The following is a 16,203-nucleotide window of genomic DNA, read 5'->3' as shown; positions in this document are numbered from 1 at the left end:
GGATATGCCTTGGCCCGAGACTCTAAACATCGCCGAAGTAGATTTACAAAATGAATCAGTGGATTCTTGGAATAGGTGTGGAAAAAAGCAGTTATTTCTAATAAGGGTGTATATGCCATGTGAACCTTTCAATTTTAAAATTTCTTCCTGCTATCAAATCTTCCATCCACCCATTCAATAATTTTTTAACCCACCTACCATTTTCGGGGTCCTGGGGGACCATTGTCTATCTCGGTAGTACTAAGTGAACTAATGCCGAACAGGCCATTAGTCCATCATAAGGCACATTCACGTGTACACCCACACTCATTCATACTGGAATAATTTATTAACTCCAGTTATATTAATACATCTTTGGGATATGAAAGGAATATCTGACCATTTACAAGGAAAACTCTTATAGACAGTGCCATGCCCTGGAATCTGAACCAAAAACTCAGGAGCTATGACACAATAGTACTAAACATGATGCCACTCCTGGCAAATCATCAATCCTTGCTGCAAGGGGTTCACTACAAACTTACAAGTAAATGATTAGAAGACCTATGGTCTTTGTTGGCTTTCATCATGTACGTTTCTTCTTCTGGTAAAGTAACTTGCCAACAGCCTGCAGTGGGTGAGTTTGGCAGTTAAATATGAAAAGCTGGCCTTATAGTTCAGTAACCAGACTCCATAGAAGGGTCACATAATTAACAGGTCAGAGACACTGGGTAATTTTCTTTCAGAACCAGTCCAGGCTTACTAACTGTGTTTGACAATTAATAGCGTGACCTAATTGGAGTTTAATCATGAATTATGCCCAACAATGGCTCTTCATTATATGGAGCACGCCTGCACAAATGTTGGGCCTTAGGATGAATCTTGACCTGTCTCAAACAGTTTTGAGTGATTTTTTCAGTTGGTCTAGTGTGATGATGATGATAATAAAACTGTGCATTTTAAGCAATTTAGTAAAAGCAGACTCCAGCTGTTAGTTCTCTAACCTCACTTTTGTGTTAGATTCTGGGTTTGTGACTTGTGCCATGGGACTTTAACTGAAACTTCAAAGCTGTAAGTTCTTATTCTTCAGAAGATGAGATTTTAGAAGATATGTATTAAAACATAAACTAGAGGAGCGCTCTGCTATCTTGGAAATTAAATGCTTTGCAACTGCAAGTAAAATACCTTTCTCTTTGTTTCATTTAGGAATTCTTCATAATTTAATTTCAGAAGTCTTGCTTTGAGTGGCCAAATCATTCCATCTTGTAAATATTTTTGAGTCTGTTGCTGACTGGTCATGACCATGTGCAGGCCATGACCGTGAATAGACTGGAAGGCGGACGGCCTCCAGCTGGCAGTGACAGATGTTTTAAAGCAACTGTGAAGTACTGCGGTAATAATTAAAAAGAAGAAATGGGTGCTTCCTTCTACTACTGTGATTATATTAAGGCAATCAACCTAAAGATTTCCTGTAGGTGTTTGGGGCTGAGGTGAGGGGAATAGTTATATAAATGCAAAGAACTATTATTATTAATAGTCAAGCAAATATTCTTTTTTTTTTTTGTTGTTGTTTTTTTTTTAAGTTGAATGCTGCTGCTGCCTCACTGTTCCATGGCCTCAGCTTCAATTTTCGCTGAGTATTCCAGTTTCCTGCCACGTCCTATTGTTGTGAGCAGTATGCAAATGGTGTCTCCTAACTTTTGGAATGTGACTTGGGTTAAGTGTGGTTGTGTGTACACGAGTACCCTATGGTAGACTGGCATTCCCTTTCAGGGTTCGAGCCTGCATTCTTATACGGCTGATAGGCTGCAGCTTTAATTCTGCAAATGGGCCCTAAAAATGGAAGAATGGATTTAGTTATTTTCAAGCAAGCTAAAATATTGCTGTCTTCTATACAGCTTTAGTTAAATGCATAATGAATTGCTCAAGTTTTCTTTTAACACCTCTAAAATACTTTAAAGCTTTGTGCTTTCCATTATTAGCATTACCTTTTAAGTACTTTTTACTTGGGTTGACTACTCACTTTAAGAACAGTTGTGGTTCATGTTTCTAATATTAAAATAGTCAAGTCATGCCTTTAACACATGGCATGTATCTTCTTGTGTTTTTTCTTTTTAGTGCTGTTTTTTTATTTTAAATAAATGCAGTGTTATTAAGGTAGACACTTTGTTATATAGACATTGTGTTCCCTGGCATTGCCAAGTATTCATTTAAAATATTGCTGTAAATTTTACTTTACACTCATCTGAGTAAGCAACATACAGTCTTTCTTGAGTGAAACAGTTTGACTGGAGACGTTAGGCTACAAAATAAGAGACGTACAGAGAACTTCATCCATTTGAAGTGGGAAGGATCATTTAAAGGATGAGAGGAATTTGGAATGCTTTTATCATATCTGTTTACAATCGTGGCAGCTCATTCTGCCCCTGAGCCTACCTAGTCATATGTAACCAGTAGACATAACCCTTTAGCTGAGCAAAGTGCAGCCTCAAATATGGCAGGTTGCAGTGGAGATATACTGTTAAATAATAAGCTTGCAACCTAAAATTGAAATAAATAACTAAATAGAGAATAGGCCATGACAAAAATGAGTTTCATTGTAATAGACATCAAAAGTAAATTTCCAGAAGGTGTCCTGCTTGAAAGGCAAGTGTGCTAGCTTATTGGACTGCCATCAATATCTGTGCAGCTCTCTTCTTTGTTGTTAGAGCACATTGTAGAATTTCATGCCACTTTCTCTCACCACGAACCCCTCTGCTGCCCATCGGCCTAAAATTGCATGGCAAGAACCTGGCTTATGGTAAGAAGTACCTGTGTGCCATATTTCAAGGATCTAGTTTATAAAACAAAGCTATGCATAAAAACAAACAAACAGAAATTATGCTTTAATGATGCAGGGATCACCGTATACATGTTTTTAAATATTAAAACTTTAATATTTGTATAAGTCTTTGAAGATTTATTTTATTTACAGCCAAATCCAGGGTCTCTGAAAATCATATGGTTCTAAACAAGTAAATTTTACTTTAGAAAAGACTTTCTTCTGTATCAAAATGTTATTGATAATTGTAGTTCATTTTGTATAAATCTCAATTGATTTTGAGTTTTCTTTGTTTTGTTTTTTTTCTCATTTTGACACATTATAAATAAAAGAAACCTTTTCCCCTCTGGCATGCATACATGCATTCATTCATTCATATTAACCTTAAGCTTCAGAAGACACCAGGTGTCCTGTTCATAAACACTAGCCAAAGAAAACAAACTTTTATTTTTTAGATCCACTCTTTGACACCGTTTGTATGCTCCAAAAACAAGGGCAGTCTTTGGGAAGCATGCCTGCCACATCATTGGATTAAGTGATGTACGTTTACTACGGCAAAACAAAGATGGATCGATTTTCCTAGCTGTCTGTCTGGCATTAGATCAGACGTATTTCATGAGTAATGTAAATTGTTTTATAAGCTGTGCTGTCTTGCTAAATTACTTCAAAGAAATTGTAGACGTACAGTACGACATCCCTATATTGTAATGCTTTTATCAGCAAAATGCTGCCAGATAACACTGACAAATAGCTTTTTTTTGAAGTTCACCATATTAGGTTCCATAAAAATGGTGATGAGGCAGAGTGGTGGAATAGTCGTTAACAGTGCCACCTCATAGATCTGCCATCCTAGGTTTGAATCCCATGCCAAGTTGTTTTCTGTATGGAGTTGATATGGTCTGGCTGTGTCTGTGATTTTTCTTCCTATATTTCCTGGTAGGTTAATTGGTGATTCCAAACTGGTCCTGTGTGATTGTGGGGTTTGGACATGATTTGGGTTTGTGATCATCTGACACCTGTCTGGGGCTGTTTCCTGCCTTACACTCAGTGCTGCCTGGATAGGCTTTCACACCCATTAAACTTAAATTGGATTTTGCAGGTCTGAGAATGTTGTGTTATTTTTTTGTGTAAGGGTGACACATGCAGGAATATGATAGAATCCATTTGATTCTGAAATGTTCTTCTGGAGAGTTAATTTATTTTAAGTTTCAGAACTGTTTTTTTATATTGTTAAACAGGTGACTTCATGTTATTTGCCTTGCAGGGAGTACTTTGTGAAGCACTGGTGAGAAACATTGCATAATATGAAGTTCTGTGCTGCAGCACTAGTCACTCCATCCTCATTTGGCATATGCGTACTGTACCTCCTTCTTTTGATTCCATCCTTCAAATTGTGATTGTGATTGAGGGACAGCTCAAAAACCCCTTGCTAGGAAGTGTCCATCACCATCATCAGCCCTCTGTTCCATCCGTTTGGGTATTTTCAGTGTGTGGCTGAGGCAGTTTAGCCTGTGCTCATTCACCACATCATATACTGTATATTGTCTTTTTCCAAATAAAATAGCTAAGTGGTAGCCATCTGGTTCAGTGTCTCTAGTTAAATTTAAAATTATTCGTTAGCAGAAACTTAACCCAATGTGTGTGCATAATGATGTCAGTTTAATTTTTTTTTCCCCAAGAAAAGTTGGACAAAATTAGCTATTGCAATGCACACAATCTGAAATTCTGTGCCTGTGGCATTTACTTTTATTAACCTACAAATTTTGAAATGAGCAGGAAAAATATGTACAGAATGTGGCGGAATATAATTATGTATTTTCTTGCAAAATTCTCTTTGTGTTTTTTTTGCAAAAGTTAAAGTAGACATTCTGAATTATAAGGGTCACAGGCAAGGCACACACTATGCTCTCACTTTTAGTTCACTGAGCAGTTTAAATCACAAAGAATCAACCTCTTTTGTAGCATGTCCACTGGCATGGAAGTAAGGAATGTTTAGAATTAGCCATTCCTCATACAAAGCAGGATTGCTATTGTTCTGGTTCCTAATAAAGACAAGAATAACATGGCCCCTTTTTCTCGTTAATTTGAACAAATCAGCAACTGAGTTGAGTAACATCTAGATTACACACAGCAAATGAACAAATGAAACAGAGCAAGAGCATGTGTTGATATTATGATACCATGGGCTCACATGGGTCCAAGTGCTCAGAATTTCTATATATTGAATTCAAAGTTCATCCCTCAGACTTGTTAATGAGACCTTAAATGAACAGTATTCATAAAATAAAAAATGGGAAGAAACAGATGTTATGATTTAATGGATAGATATCTGAATCTTACACACACACACACACACACACACACACACACACACACACACACATATATATATATATATATATATATATATATATATATATATATATATATATATATATATATATATATATATATATATATATATATACTGCTCAAAAGAATTAAAGGAACACTTTTTAATCAGAGTATAGCGTAAAGTCAATGAAACTTATGGGATATTAATCTGGTCAGTTAAGTAGCAGAGGGGGTTGTTAATCAGTTTCAGCTGCTGTGGTGTTAATGAAATTAACAACAGATGTACTAGAGGGGCAACAATGAGATGACCCCCAAAACAGGAATAGTTTAACAGGTGGAGGCCACTGACATTTTTCCCTCCTCATCTTTTCTGACTGTTTCTTCACTAGTTTTGCATTTGGCTACAGTCAGTGTCACTACTGGTAGCATGGGGCGATACCTGGACCCTACAGAGGTTGCACAGGTAGTCCAACTTCTCCAGGATGGCACATCAATACGTGTCATTGCCAGAAGGTTTGCTGTGTCTCCCAGCACAGTCTCAAGGGCATAGAGGAGATTCTAGGAGACAAGCAGTTACTTTACGAGAGCTGGAGAGGGCCATAGAAGGTCCATAACCCATCAGCAGGACCAGTATCTGCTCCTTTGGGCAAGGAGGAACAGGATGAGCACTGCCAGAGCCCTACAAAATGACCTCCAGCAGGCCACTGGTGTGAATGTCTCTGACCAAACAACCAGAAAGACTTCATGAGGGTGACCCAAGGGCCCCATGTCCTCTAATGGGCCCTGAGCTCACTGCCCAGCAGCATGCAGCTCGATTGGCATTCGCCATAGAATACCAGAATTGGCAGATGCACCACTGGTGCCCTGTGCTTTTTACAGATGAGAGCAGGTTCACCCTGAGCACGTGACAGAAGTGAAAGGGTCTGGAGAAGCCATGGAGAACATTATGCTGCCAGTAACATCATTCAGCATGAGCAGTTTGGTGGTGGGTTAATGATTGTCTGGGGAGGCAAATCCATGGAGGGTCACACAGACCACTACAGGCTTGACAAAGGCACCTTGGCTGCCATTAGGTATCAGGATAAAATCCTTGGACCCATTGTCAGACCCTATGCTGGTACAGTGGCTCCTGGTGCACGACAATTCCTGGCCTCATGTGGTGAGAGTATGCAGGCAGTTCCTGGAGGATGAAGGAATTGATACCATTGACTGGCCACCACACTTTCCTGACCTAAATCCAATAGAACACCTCTGGGACATTATGTTTTGGTCCATCCAAAGCCACCAGGTTGCACCTCAGACTTTCCAGGAGCTCAGTGATGCCCTGGTCCAGATCTGGGAGGAGATCCCCCACAACACCATCTGTCATCTCATTAGAAGCATGCACCGATGTTGTCAGGCATGTATAAAGAACACAGGGGCCATACAAAGTGCTGCGTACAATCTTGAGTTGCTGCAATTAAATTTTGGCAAAATGGACTAGCCTGCCACATAATTTTTTCACTCTGATTTTTGGGGCGTCTTTGAATTCAGGGCTCTGTAGGTTGATCATTTTCATTTTCATCAAACGATGTGGCATTCTTTCGTTCCTAACACATTACCCAGTCTATATCAGTATAGATATCCAGGAGGATTTCTTTTTCCCATTGAGATCTGATGTGTTTTCAAAGTGTTCCTTTAATTGTTTGAGCAGTTTATATATAAACAATTTAGATAGGAATATAAGTAACAAGCTGGTTAAGTTTGCAGATGATGCCAAGATAGGTGGATTAGCAGATAATTTGGAATCCGTTATATCATTACAGAAGGACTTGGATAGCATACAGGCTTGGGCAGATTTGTAGCAGATGAAATACAATGTCAGTAAATGTAAAGTATTACACCTAGGAAGTAAAAATGTGAGTCTTAAATACATAATGGGCTATGGGAAAAAAGAGTACACTTTATGAGAAGGATTTAGGAGTCTATGCTCTCGACTTCCCAACAGTGTTCAGAAGCCATTAAGAAGGCTAACAGAATGTTAGGTTATATAGCATGATCTGTCTATATATATATATATATATATATATATATATATATATATATATATATATATATACACACATCTATCTATACTAATAGAAGGCAAAGCCCTCACTCACTCATCACTAATTCTCCAACTTCCTGTGTAGGTAGAAGGCTGAAATTTGGCAGGCTTATTCCTTACAGCTTACTTACAAAAGTTAAGCAGGTTTCATTTAGAAATTCTACACGTAATGGTCATAACGGTCAACAATTTCCGCCATGTTGAACTTTCTTATTTACGGCCCCATCTTCACGAAATTTGGTAGGCGGCTTCCCTGCGCTAACTGAAACCGATGTACGTACTCATTTTGATGGTATGACGCCACTGTCGGCCGCCATATTGAACTTTTCAACGGTCTTTATTACTTATGGGCCCATCTTCAAGAAATTTGGTACACAGGTTCCCAACACTAACTGAATCCTACTTATGTACATATATATGTCCATAGCCTGCAGCTCAGTCACCGTGTGAGGCGGCGTTGGGTCCCCCATCTCAACGCCTCCCACGTTGTTGGCTGCCTGCCTATATAAGGCCGTCTGTCGCTCTAGTCTCTACATTCCCTTCCTTGCTTCGCCACGGGATTCACGTCTCTCTGCTGATAACTACAGCCTTTTTATTTAATCCACAGCTTCTCCGCTGTTTTATTGTTCGTTTATTATGATTATAGTTATTGTTTAGGTATTTTAGACTTACTTTACATTGTTCAGGTACCCATTTCCTTTACCATTCCAACCGTACCCCAATTAACATGTCTATCGAGGTGATCTCCATTGATCAAAGAACTGTCTCTTACCGAGTGGTTTCCATGCCCAGAGATGGCACCTGCCTTTTCCATTCTTTGTGTTACATATTGCACGGCCATATCAGGCTCACTCTTGATATCTGGAGAAACATTGTGTCTTATGTATTGAATGACTGGGACAGGTTCAAGGTGTGGACTGATGACGGTACAGGAGATAATCATATTACACAGGAGCACTATAAGAGTGAAATGCTTAAGCCCTTCACCTATGGTTTTGCATGTAAGTTGGTTGTCGCTTTCAAATGTACCGAAATGGCCAAATATTTTACACCTATCGACAACTGCCAGTGCCTCTTAAACATCTTAGACTCACAGGTGACGATTTCAGTAGTGGACACTTTGATGTTTATGAATGTTTAAACTCTCAAAAGCTGGATATGAAGTTATCGATGTAACTGGTTGTATACTTACAACGCTTGACAGATGCCAAATGTCACTTCAACACAAGTCCTGCAAATACTGTCGTCATAGAAACAAACCATGAAACTCAAACCGATTATGACAGCAGCAATCCAAGCTGTGAGATTTGAAACAAGATTACTGTTCACATGGCCAACTGTAAGTTGCATGCTCAAGAGTAAGCTCAGCGCACAGCTTGGTCATATTACAACCGGAGGGCCGAACTCAAGATGTGGTATACAAAGAGATCCTTAACAAATAATTATTGGTATATTTTCCCTCAATTTAAAAAGGTTTCATTTTCTTCTTAATAAAAATTTTAAGCGTGGGTATTTTGCTAGTTATATATATAAGCCAAATACCACTGACTCACTCATCACGAAATCTTCTAGACCATGGGGACTTGGGGCTTGAAATTTGGAATGTAGGTTACCCTTGGCCCATAAGTGCTCGCTAAGAAATCATTTTAAAAATTTCGTGGTCCAAGCGCGTTCTGCCTGTATGTCTGTCCACTTTATGTCTATCCGCTTTTCACAAGAGAATTACAGTACTTAACAGATTTAGATCAATCCTATTTTTTGTAAAAATTGATCTATTTGTATGGAATGATTACAATAAAATTAATAAAATATAAAAAAAACAGGTTTAGATGTGGTTGTTTTCTATAATTTGCTTGAACTTTCCGTTTGATTTTGCGACTTCTCTCATCGCGCAGTTCCATAGTTCACTTCCGGTACCGATGTATTTATGCAAATTCAACAGAGTGGCTGTGGGCCGAGAGTAGGGGGACGGGGCCTTCCTCATTCACTCACTAGCCTCTGTTCGAGTTAGTCTACGTCTCGCCATGTTTTGGAGTGCACCTTGCCTCCGCTTAGCTAGCGATACTTGTTTGTTCAACAGACATTATCATCTACAGAATGTTAAGGATTAACATTTGATATTTTTGAGAGAGAGATCAGAGCTCCATGTGTTTTGGAGGGTAGCTGCTGATTGCCAGAGATATCATGGCCATATGCTTTGTCTCCCCACACGGGAAACGCTCTCCCGTCACAGCTGAATATGATCAGATTGTGTCAACGTGTATTGATTTTTAAAGTTTTCCTGTTTTATTACTATGTGGGCGAAGCCACGTGGTACAGCTAGTATAATATAAATACCCAAAGGGAAGTCCGCTCTAGAGGTTTGCATGCAAGCCCTGGTTGATCATTAGGGGTTTAAGTGGATCACTTAAAGTCATTTTGAAGTTCATTCTTCAACTTATTATTGCTTTTCAACAATGCTCTCTGATATACTTTGCTGATCTGGGAAAGGCTTTACAAACACATTGGATTCTTATAAAATGTTAAATAATGTTCATTAATAATTATGTAAAAAATTCAGAAACTATGGATGGATGAATAACCAGTACACACATGCGTTGTATTCATAATGTTGGCTCTTCACTGGTTAGTCACTCACCCTTCATGTGTTTTTCTCAGCCTGCTCCTTCTTTTGTGAATGGGTGCCATTCCATTTCAGGGCACACTGAACATTTGAATTCATTTGTACTGAGACAGTTCAGTATCTCCTGTTAATTTGCAGGCTACGTCTTTTAGTGTCAACACAGGCATAGAGTAGTATGTTGGCAGCTGAATGCTGGTTGCTGACGGTGCACTGGTTATTCCTATGACTATCTTTGAATTCAGTTTCTGCCTCTTTAAACGTTTTTTTAGATATCAAAATAAAGATCTTCCCAAAGCTGCATGAAATGGAAATTTACTGTTTTGACTTTAGACGTGTATTGTTTTTGATATGTGGCTGAAAATGTTTGCATGGTTGGCACACCTAAAGCACAAAGAGTGTGAAGTAATGTTACTTTGCATAAGCTGAATGCAACATTGATAAACATTTATGGGAACTGGCTTGTACTGCTCTTTTGGACAAAATATAATGGTGCTTGGTAGGTTGTAACATTAATATTTTAAGTGCTTTATAATATACAGTATACTATTTTAGAAATTTGTTTCCTGGTACAGTATCTTTTTGTGACTCAATATCCATCAGTTGTTTACTGCTTTCATCCTTAGTGGTTTTCCACTGAATTTTGCCTCTGAACAATTCCCAAAATGCATTAGCTTTTAAAGCTGATTGACTTCTAAGCTGGCCACTGAATGTGGAGTTTCTTGAGTGTTTCTAGCAGAGTCTGAAATGACCAAATCTTTTCCATTTTAGGCTTATTTTATGCCCAGAGTTTTTATTGTATTCAGTCCCAGGATATTCTCTTTATTATTTTTGTTTACATCTCATTTGTAGTTGATATATTAAACCTGTTTGTATATAGTTGTGCTGACAATTTAATTGTCAGTTTCCTAAATTAATTTAAAACCGTTCCTTTAATGTATGCTGTTTAATAATGACCTACTCCTCACTTGCTTTGAAAATTTAGCAAAGCCCTAGTGAATCTTATATATGGCACTGACTAAAACAAGAAAAACAAAACAACTCAATTATGATTTTAAAAGCAAATGTATAAATGAAACCAATAGAGTGTTCTATCCCTGTCCATCCCTTTATTATCTGAGGCCGATTATCCAATTTTGGGTCAGTGTACTGGCTGACTAAATACTCTGTCTACTACAGGACAACTTGTTAAACTTAAAACACTATCCGTTAAAGACCTCATTTTTATCTGACCCTGTTTTGTTGTTGACCAAGTGTGTGTTACGATGTGAAAACACAGCTTTAATTAAAATACAATGTTTATTCTTAAAGGGTAGCGCTCTGTGATGCATGTCTTACCTTTAATGCCTGGCCAGTTGAAGTTCATTGTGCTTGTTATTTTAACCATGTAAGGGTAAAGAAATGTACAAGATAAGCATGTGATGCATTTCATAGGATTACTGTAGTTATGAAACAAGAATGTTCCCAAATAGAGAGAAAGTAGTCCTTTATGATTCTCCTCTCTAAGATTTTGAGTGAACCTCTTACCCACATGACCTCCTTTGTTTAGTTTGAAGCCCAAGGGAAAGGCTTACTTTTTTGCTTAGTCGGCCTGTGTCTTATCAGTAAGGAACACTCTTCCCGCAGGCTGGACAGGATTAATAAACTTTATGCTCATAGTGATAGCATCCTTTAGCTAGTTATGTTTCAGATAAAACTGGCGTTCAATTTCTCTGAAGGCAGGATTTAAAATTTGTTATAAGTTTTAATCCAACCTCTACTGCTGTGTATCAGTTGCATAGTTATAAAAAAAGAAAAAACGTTTATGAGACAGTGAAACACTCTGATATAGTATGTCATACCAGTAGGTGCAGACTTCATTTGTCTTATTGGGCTCATTTTATTTTAGTACTTTACAGACACGCTTTTTAACTGCAAAATGTGTAACACATTGCTACATTTTTGTGGATATGTGACTCAAGCCTAAAATGTTTTTCAGTGGAAAGTTATGATTAAAATTGCTTCCACTTGTGGGTATTAGAATTAATGCATATTTTGCTAAGGTAAAGACTAAAACTGCGTTTCGTCTTAGTCGGTCAATGAAGTCCTGCCCAGTCATATTCTGAAATTGTAAGTGGTCCAGGGCAATGCCGGAAACTGCAGACACAAAAAGTGTATGATCATCTACCACATAGTAATGGCAGAAGTGCCTATGCCTTCTTAAAGGTGCTATGCACATACTGTACATTCCTACAACTGGTCAGGTGATGTTTTTACACATCACTGTGATATTCACAAGTAAAACTGATCTTTAAACTGAATGCCATCTTGGATCAGAATATCGTTCAGTGTGAACTGCCCCTGAATCGCTTCTGAGCACAGGCTCATTTTGTGACATTTTCAGGGCAACTCTGTTTGCCATAGCTGACCTTTCAACTTATGATCTTCTGGTTGTGCCTGAAGTTGTTGTGTTTGTTAGCTTTTATGTATAATATTACATTATTCATCAGGTAAAGCACATTGAGCTACATTACCTGTATGAAAATGTGCAATTTAAATAAATGTTGTTGTTGTAGATACATTTTTATGCACATTTTAAATATAGTGGATTGGAACAGTTGTTAGATATTCATACTGTATTATGAAAAACTTGCTTTAGATTTCTTATTAGTAATGTCGACTGTTAGTCTTGCTTTCTTTATTACACATTTTGCCAGTATTGCACCGGCTCAAACTTAATGCTCCTGGCCATAAGCCTTGTAAGACTGCAAAGGCATTGGTGACAATGTCTTACATTTAACATTTTCGCCACTTTTACAAGCATTACAGGTTTAATCATGTGTTTGTTTTGCCTTCCAAAAAATATATGTTACACCTCTAGACATCTGGTTTAAGATTTACTATGGGATACAAGTGCAATAAGCAAGAAAATTCTAATTATTGTATGCTGCACAGGGTACATCTTTACATGTCAGTTTTATAAGCTGTAATATTAAAAGTGCAGAAATAATTCTGTGTCAGATGCAAAGAAAACAGTTAAGTGTTGATTAGTAATTAAATTGTTGCCACACTCCCTGCGTGAAGTTTGGAAGTTCTTCCCTTGTCTGTGTAGGTTCGTGTTTAGGTCCTTTTTTTTTTTTCCTAATACCTCCTAGGGACTTGGGGAGAACACGTGAGCTTCACAACCAGGGTGTTGAATCTGCCAGGCAGCAATACTAACCTGTGCCAGTCCTCCATAGACATACACACATACTGTACAGTACATATTGAAAATATATATCTGAAAGTGAACTTGATATGATGTGAACTGATAGACTGATGCTTTTATACAATAAAATGTTATATTGAATTAAGATATGGGCCACAATAGAGGACGGAGTGTCATGTAGTGATGCTGCTAGAAGTGAACTTATTGTAAAATGAATTATTAGAATAACTGGTCATTTTGATATATGACTTTTAATACTGTGAAATGTACTACAGTTCTTTTCTCTTTAGATTGATGGTATAAATCTGAGGTTGTGTTTATCAGTTTACAATTTACTTACTTATTTTTTTGTTGCTGGAAACACTCTGTTGTGTTAGAGGATGCACAGCAATTCATTTTTTACTTGTACTTAAATGTTGATCTGTGTAATTTTAGTTTGTATTGTAATCTGTCAAGAAGCACCAAGCTAGGAATTAGGATTATAAAATGAAAAGTAGACTGATTTTTGTTTAAAATTGTTAATTAGTGTGATTAATGCTGCATTTAGTTTATTTATATTGATAGAGGTAGCAATGGAGACCCTGTGTATCTAAAGCATTTGTATTACAGTTTTCAAAATAAAAAAATAAGTTTAGAACTAGATAAGCATGCAGGTTTCCAAAAAAAGTAAATGTTCATACTAGATAAGGTCAAGCACATACTGAATGAGTATGAAATGAGGTCTGGTTTAGTCTTCATCAATGTTCAGAATGTTTCTAAAGGCAAACCCAGATTAAAGCTGGCATAGGTGAAAAAGTGAGTGCAGGCAGGGTGGAATGGGTGGAGAAAAGTGTCAGGAGGGATTTGTGACAGACGGGTATCAGCAAGAGTGAAAGGGAAGGTCTACAGGATGGTAGTGAGACCAGCTATGTTATATGGGTTGGAGACGGTGGCACTGACCAGAAAGCAGGAGACAGAACTGGAGGTAGCAGAGTTAAAGATGCTAAGATTTGCTTTGGGCGTGCCGAGGATGAACAGGATTAGAAATGAGTACATTAGAGGGTCAGTTTAGGTGGGACGGTTGGGAGACAAAGTCAGAGAGGTGAGATTGCGTTGGTTTGGACATGTGCAGAGGAGAGATGCTGAATATATTGGGAGAAGGATGCTAAGGATAGAGCTGGCAGGTAAGAGGAAGGCCTAAGAGAAGGTTTATGGATGTGGTGAGAGAGGATATGCAGGTGATGGGGGTGACAGAGCAATAGGCAGAGGACAGAAAGATATGGAAGAAGATGATCTGCTGTGGCAACCCCTAACGGGAGCAACCGAAAGGAGAAGAAGAAGAAGATTATTGCTGCATTTTACTTTTAAAGTATTTATTCCACATTTCAATTGTATTCTATTCACAACATAACGTAAGAAAGATAAAGATAATTTAACTTGCCTTTGTTTATTTTGTTTATTTATGTTCCATTTTGTACCAGTCTTTAATATGTTTTATGCTAGAGGGAATACATTTCTTAATTTTGCAATCTTGTACTCTAATTTGCCTGATTTCAAGTGATACTGGTCATCTTGGTTCATTAAATAACATGTTTGTTTTTTGTTTTGTTTTTTTTTTAAAATACACTCAGATACGCTCACATTTGGTGGCACCTCTGTAGATGTCGCCAGGATCACTGGGTTTACGTCTATATGGTGGTGTTATTTTGTTGCAATGGATGTTGCTTGCCTTTGAGTGTCACCAGCATGAGCTCTTTAGAATGTAAATGGATGAATGGTTGCTACAAACATCTCTGCTGTTATAGCATGTCAGGAGCATGCTGTCTGGTAGAAAAACTTATTGAAAATGAAAGGATAATCAGTTTTAAGTTTCTAGAAAAAGAATTTAAAGGAACATAACAAGTAAAGGCCACTAAGGAAAATGAGTAATGATTCTATTGATAATCATCATAATTACACATTTTACTGCTTTTACCATAGTCAAAGCTCCTGATTCAAAAATCAGTGGAAAACAATACAGATTCAAGCATTGCAAATACAGTTGCATGGTATACTGGTACTAGAAAATTAATGAAAATCATACATTTTTAAACTTTACGGTACCAGCATTTTGAGATTTTTGGTGCTGGAAGAGAATATTAGCTTCCCCCTCAATCCCCCAAATTCTCCAACTAGGCACTCGCTATTGCAGTTGTGATAACACATCCGTGCTGCAGAGATCACATATCAAAACTAAATTCTTTGATGTAATCATAACTTCATGGCCCCCCCACATGCCCTCCACAAACGTGATTGGGACTTCACGGCTCTCAAGAGGCGCACCAAAGAGGTCAGAGTAAAGTGGGGGGATTCTGAAGTTATCCGTTATTTGCTTCTAAACTATTTTGGTACTGCTACTGGGGTCCGAAATCTGGTATAGATTTCAAAGTCAAAAATTTACCACCGATTCCGTGTTAATTCCAACAGAAAGGCAAAGACAAAAAATAACAAAATGAATGATTAAAAACAATAGCTATAAACTGAATATTACAAATAATGACCTGATCAATAAAAAATAATTGCATAGAAACACAAAAAATAGCAAATCATAAGACTACAGTTCCAAATTGAATATATCATGGAACATGTCTTTGGAAGTTATCACTACACAAAGGTAGAAAAAAAATAAAACTGCAATTTCAAATCATAAATTATATCTTACTGAACAGGAAGCGTAATTATGGTAAAAAAGAAAGGAGCATTCCCAATGTGAACTATGTGCCTTTTAAGTTGAAATTAGGCGTGAAAGGAAAGATCCAGTAACCTTTAGCAAGCCGGCTATTCCAACATACTCGTAGATGTCCCCAACCTGAAGTCAGTTATTGACCATGGATCAGTGGCTAGTTGGATCACAAAAATATTGTTGGCATAAGTGGACTGTAGTAAAAACCGAACAGAAAATGTATTCTTTCACTAAAGTCATGGACCTTTCCTGTTGTAATCTGTTGCTTTATTTCATTGTAGGTGTCCTGTCTTTCTTCTGTGAAGGAGGTGTTCACCCACCAGGTATCTGTATGAGTGAGGCTACCTACGGCAATGGAACCCTGGCCTGCAGTGGCCTGGGTCCTGCTTTTGAGCCAGATTGCTGATTGGCTAAAAGGAGTACACTGTCGGGACTTTACTGTAAAGGACATCATTTACCTTCATCCATCTAGTAA

General features: G+C 37.8%; 1 protein-coding gene across 3 annotated transcripts in view; it reads left to right on the top strand.

Moving 5' to 3' along the window:
• The window catches only part of lypd6 (LY6/PLAUR domain containing 6), a 206,473-nt gene that overhangs the window by 175,039 nt on the left and 15,231 nt on the right, over window positions 1-16,203 (top strand). For all 3 annotated transcript variants that reach the window (XM_039757342.1, XM_039757341.1, XM_039757340.1), the window contains one exon: window positions 16,010-16,199. In XM_039757342.1, the coding sequence (XP_039613276.1) occupies window positions 16,082-16,199 (118 nt within the window). In that variant the 5' untranslated portion in view covers window positions 16,010-16,081. The remainder of the gene's footprint in view (window positions 1-16,009; window positions 16,200-16,203) is intronic.

The sequence above is a fragment of the Polypterus senegalus genome, chromosome 6, assembly GCF_016835505.1.
Source record: "Polypterus senegalus isolate Bchr_013 chromosome 6, ASM1683550v1, whole genome shotgun sequence".
Classification (NCBI taxonomy): domain Eukaryota; kingdom Metazoa; phylum Chordata; class Cladistia; order Polypteriformes; family Polypteridae; genus Polypterus; species Polypterus senegalus.
The sequence above is the reverse complement of the archived record's forward strand: the minus strand, read 5'-3'. Positions and strand labels throughout refer to the sequence as shown.